We start from the raw sequence: 6,084 nt of genomic DNA on the forward strand, positions 1-6,084 counted from the left end.
TATACATATATACGACGGGCTTCTTCCAGTTTCCGTCTACCAAATCCACTCACAAGGCTTTGGTCAGCCTGAGGCCATAGTAGAAGACACTTGCCCAAGGTGCCACGCAGTGGGACTGAACCAGGGACCATGTGGTTGGTAAGCAAGCTACTTATCACACAGCCACTCCTGTGCCTATGTTGTTAAGGATCTACAGACATTAGGTCCTACAGAGGGGATGACAGGGGACCAAGACTATTGGTGGGTTTGCTGTGCTTGAGAAGACATGTCAAGCTAAATAAATGCGTGGTTGTTCTTGCGTAAAGGCTTGTTCCTTGCATCCCATTCCTGCTGAGCATTCTGTCTTACCTCTATGGAGACCGTCAGAGGAATAAAAGATAACTCAATACTGCATGAGCACACATAAATGACCTATCTCCAGCATGCTTGAAGTGCCGATACCTTCAAAAAACTACCAAAAACTCCAGATAAATATGCACATGGCTGAAAGCATGCTAGTGAAAGAATATTAAAAAGACCTCACATTAATTTAATATATATATATATATACATATATATACGCATACATACATACATATATATATATACACACACACACATATATATATGCATACATACATACATGCATATATATATATATATATATAACAAATGATAAATGAGTATATGCATAAATACGTATAGGTATGTGCATACCTACGTCTACCTGTATATATAGGTGCATATCTGGGTACAGGACATTGCAAACAAAACGTAGACAAGAAAATAATAATAACCAGAGTACAGAAAACACACAAGCCACATAGAGAACATTTTCCTTCATCAGCTACCCCCATTTTAACACTGGCGTTTCGAAGAGTACATACATACTCTTTAACTTGTTTTAGCCATGCGGCCATGGTCATGCTGGAGCACCACCATGGTCTTTCTGACTTCCTCAGTCAGAGTGTTTCACACCATCACTCCTGTATGTGCCTTTGTCCCAGCTGTTGGTACATTTGGTGCATAAGGGAGTTTGACTTCACTGCCCTCGTCTGTACCTTCAAAACAAGTACCACTAAGAAACTATAAATATCATGTAGGGAGTAACAATAATAACTTCTTAAACCTATAATATTACCCTTAGTTTATATAAAGAAAGATTAGTATAAAATATGAATGTCCCATAACTTAAATATTCCTTTAGTCGATACAAGACATCAGTCGTTTATTGATATTAGCTAAATAAGTAAATATATAATTTTTAGTCTAATATATTTTGAATTATAATACTTTGTCTAAAAATCTTCTCTATTGGTGTTAATAAGCTATATACACTTTACCATAGTATTAGTAATTAAGCTATTTTATTTCCTCTTCTATGGTGTTCTGCCCTACTTGATTATTTTATTTTATTTCTTTATTATTTTATAATTAGCCTTTATTTATTTATAAAATTAATCTAATTTTTGTATCTCAATAAATTCATAATTAGCTTATATATAACTATACTGGTATATTCACTACTTATTAAAAAACTGCTTAGATTATAATTTTATCAGCGAAAGACTTTTTGTGTTGGAAAATGCTACTCTAAGTCTATGAGAATTTATAATCGAATAATATCTAGAATTTTTTGGAAAGTTCTTACTAACCGCTTCACAGAACTGTAAAGGAAGATTAGATTTAATTTGTCTTCCATACAGAATAACAAACCAAATAGTTTTGCTGGCACCAGTCAAATTGTAAGTGGAACTATCTCTAAAGAACATCGTATTCTCTTGAGAATGAAAAAAATGGGCTTAAATAACGGTTGTCTCCCTTATACTGTAAAACGACCTTACTCTGTTTTGTGTTTGTGTCTATATCAAAATTAAATTCACTCTTCTTATTACAACTAGATTTCATGTCGCGATTAGTAGATGTAAGGTAACTTTTTCTTTATACCTAAGGCAGAGTTATAAAATTCAGCCTTGTCGTTAAAAATGTCAACATTGGCGGATAGTTTAGACAATCTAACTGAAATATTTTTAACTAAATTCTTAGTAATTGCTCTAGCGTGATTACTGGATGGGCTAATTTACTTGAGATTGGTGGATGGTTTGTGGTATGGGAAGTACGAGTTATCGTGCAAATAAAGTGTAATATCTAAGAAGTTGGCTTTAGTTACATCGTCTTCAGGTTTCGTGTGTCACATAGCTAGCTAGAGGCGATGGCTTCTTGGAGCTAATTCACGGTAGCTTTCGTCCTAATTTTGGGACTGCCATGTTGGCTTGGCAATAACTATTAATTTCCAGTACCGCTGCCGTAGTCTCCTTTAGAGAGACTTAGAAATATTAATAACTCTCTCTCTCTCTCTCTCTATATATATATATATCAGTTTCAGCTCAAAGCTGTGGCCATGCTGGGGCACTGGCGTTTTGCTACACTGTTATTATTGAGAGCCTCCTCTAATTTGTCGCATTTGGTGAATAAGGGACATTGATTCCACTACCCTCATTTGCACCTCTTGCCATTAGGTAGGTTCATCTGGGACTCCAGTTTTGATTTGAAAACACCTGCATCCACTTTGTGTAGGTCCCTCAGGTTCTTTGGGAGAATATTAAAAAGCTGTGGGCCCCTGAAACCCAAACTGTTGCAGTAACTGGCCCTGAAGTGTGATGGCATTGCTGGGATCTTTGGCACTGTGCAGTGGCAACCCACTCTGGCATTTGTGTAACTTTCCATGCCAAACTTTGGTGCAATCCCTTTCAGGATCTTCCAGATGTATGTTACTGCATTTCTCTACCATCTTCGCTCCAGGGAAGAGTCTTAGCTCTTTCAGCCTATCGCAGTAGCTGAGCTGTTGCAATGAGACAGTGTTCTTTGTGAAGCTTCACTGGATTGCTTCAAGGTCCACTGGTCTATTGACTGAAACAACTAAAAGATAAAAGAAGTGGTTTATAAGTCCAGCTGGTTATTATTTTTTTTTTTTTGTTTACAGAAAAACAAAGGAGATTATTGTGAAATGCTTCATGGTTCATTGACTTCTTGCCAGAGAAGAAATGTTCATTGGTCTTCTTGAGCAGAAGAACAGCAGTACATTGTGGGTCTATGCATATACAGGTTGTCCACAAAGTCTGGGTACATGGGGATTAGTAGTAGTTGGCTGCGTCTCGTGTTTCCGAGCTTGCAATCCAGTTCGTTTTCCTGGGTGTTTGAATCGCAGATGGCTCTGCAATCCAAGGGTTTCATGAAACATACGGGGACATTGTGGACAAGGGATAGAAGGGGTTGGTTTGGGATGGAGAAGGCGCTGCTTTCTCTCCCGTCTCTTGAGTTCAGCTCCTGCGACTCATAACACATACTTTAAGAAATTATTATTTCTTATATTTAATTGTTTATGTTATGATTTTATTTACTCCATGTACTCAGACTTTGTGGACACCCTGTATGTGTGTGTGTGTGTGTGTGTAGTAATAGTAGTAGTAGCATTAGTAGCACTTTCCCATATGTAAGAGCAGTGCTGCAATCTAAATCTAAGGTGATTGTGCATAGTAACAACAACACTGATCGCCCAAAACTGTGACCATCCTGTATTTTTATGTGCATTTTTCAGCAGGACAACAAACACAACTTATCCTTCCTCTTTTGGCATGGTAGGGATGATTTGTGGCTGATTTCTTCCAGGCCAAGTGAGCACTTAGAAGTTCTCTCTTAGCTTATTGATTGATATTGTTTAACTCCCAGGTCAGCTCTGATCTAGGAGACCTATGGGCAAAAGCCTTTCGGCCATGACCATCCCATCCTTTCACCGTGTACAATCAATGCAAATGCACATTTGTACAATACAAGATTTATCTTCCAAACACTAAAGGATTTCATGAATTACCCTGAGGAAAAAGATAAAATAGTATAGTTTGAGGAGATGGAGTCACCGACATTCAGTCATGTAATATTTGGTATCCGATTCTATATTATGTCTCAAATTGGTGATTAGTAATGTCTAATTATCTTGCCTGTTTTATCCTGTATATTTTCTGCTCTGTAGGGCGACTATAGTGAAATCATACGAGCAGTTTTGGACAAACATTCATTCAGACATCATCAATTTGAAGGAAGATAAGTCACCAGATTCAACTTTAATTCCAGCGAAAGGAACAGATACAGGTACAGGTACAGGTACAGGTACAGGTGAGTATTCAAACTACTGGCCTCACAATCAATAACGAAGTTTCTATAAGGTGTTAGAGTATGTGAGTATAAGCTTTAATTTATACGAAGTTGGTTCTGAAATTTAGGACAATGAAATCAACTAAAATATGAAATTTCATTTGGGCACAGGCAAGGCTGTGTGGAGGTGCAGGTGTGATTATGTGGTAAGAAGTTTGCTTCCCAACCACATGGTTTCAGGTTCACTCCCACAGTGTGGAACCTTGGGTAAGTGTCTTCTACTATGAGGAGACCCCCTTCGGTCATGAATGACCATGGGATTGCACCTACTAGAAAGTTACCCTCTCAGGCACAAGTCCGTGCAAGGTTGTTTATGGAAGACCAGCAGTCACCCTTGCATACCAGCCTCCCTTGTCCAGGCTACTGATGTTATCCAAAGGAAAGGCAAAGGCTGATGCAGCTTGGCACCTGTGACGTCACAACTCATTTCTACAGCTGAGTGAACTGGAGCAACGTGAAATAAAGTGTCTTGCTCAAGAACACAACACACAGCCTGGTCCAGGAATCGAACTCATAACTTCACAATCGTCAGCTCGACACTCTAACCACTGAGCCATGCGCCTATTACTATAGCCTCAGGCCAACCAAAGCCTTATGAGTAGATTTAGCAGAGGCAGAAACTGATAAAAGCCCACTGTGTGTCTGTGTTTGTGTCTGTGCCTAGATCAAAAATCAGTCCTCACATATATGCCATGGAAACGGGGAAACCGGCCCCATAAGTCTATGAGTCAAGAAGGAACTTTTTTTAAATTCTAAACTGGTGCACTGTCTTCAAATGTTTAGTTGAATACTTATTTCAATCAGGTACATATTTTATTGATCCCTATTTGTCAAACCACTAATGAAATAATATACAATCTGTCGAGTTAATTGAATTTATTTTTTGTCCTATATTCTTCAGGTGGGACTCCTCATGATTCAAACCATGATCAACATCAGCAGGAGAAGAAACCAACATCGAAATTTGTTGGGAAGAAAACTCATCTGCATTCAACATCAGTACCTGAAAAGGAACACAGAACAGGTGATAAGGTGGGAGATGACCAACCACCATCTTCATCTGCCACCCAACCGCCATTTCAACAACTTCCACCCGTTTTGAGGCCACAGCAGAAACAACAATGGGAACAAAGGCAATGGCCTCAGAATTTCCCTCCCATCTCTCATCTACCTCAACAACATCCCAGCCACCTCCACTACCACCACCAACAACAACAACCACCAAATATGTGGATTGAACCAAGGTGGCCTGTTAGAACAAGTCATGGTTTCCCATCATCTGGTTTCTCTCAGAATTCCAGGCTAAATGGCCAAATGCCAGGAAACAGGTGAGATTCAAATTATAATCTCTGATATTGTTCTCTTCATCATGATGTGTGTTCAAATGTTACATCTTCGAAATAATATAACCTCATGGTGACCTTGTTTTTTTAATAATGAGACAAGCAAACCACAAGGGAGATGAATGAGGTAACAAATGTTAGCTAGGAAGAAATGGCACTGGTTGGAGAGAACAAGAAATTAAATGACATATACTAGAGAATAGCCATAAAGTCATGAACCATCCTGCAATATGTGAAATTCCTAACATTCTCTTTCTTTTATCTCTTTTTACAACTGCCTATATCACTCACAAACCAATCCTCATTGGATGGAGGGAGATAATCAACAAGGTGGGGGCAAGGTAACGGTGTGGTGTGGGATTTGGCACAATCAAGTAATCGGACCATTTTATTTTGAGGGCTCTGTGACAGGTGATTCATACCTGGACATGCTTGGCAGCAAAATAATGCCTCACATGCTTTCTCTTGGAAGGGAAAACCCTGTCTGGTTTCAGCAGAATGGGGCTCAACCCCATTATGCATTAGAGGTTCAGGATTTTCTGAATGAACA

General features: G+C 38.9%; 1 protein-coding gene across 1 annotated transcript in view; it reads left to right on the plus strand.

Annotated features, from left to right (window-relative positions):
- Positions 1–1,798: 1,798 nt before the first annotated feature.
- The window catches only part of LOC106874773 (uncharacterized), a 9,113-nt gene continuing 4,827 nt past the window's right edge, over positions 1,799–6,084 (plus strand). The window contains exons 1-3 of the mRNA XM_052977236.1: positions 1,799–1,903; positions 4,010–4,152; positions 5,093–5,519. Of these exons, the coding sequence (XP_052833196.1) occupies positions 1,902–1,903; positions 4,010–4,152; positions 5,093–5,519 (572 nt within the window). The 5' untranslated portion in view covers positions 1,799–1,901. The remainder of the gene's footprint in view (positions 1,904–4,009; positions 4,153–5,092; positions 5,520–6,084) is intronic.

Source organism: Octopus bimaculoides, chromosome 27, assembly GCF_001194135.2.
Source record: "Octopus bimaculoides isolate UCB-OBI-ISO-001 chromosome 27, ASM119413v2, whole genome shotgun sequence".
Lineage (NCBI taxonomy): Eukaryota > Metazoa > Mollusca > Cephalopoda > Octopoda > Octopodidae > Octopus > Octopus bimaculoides.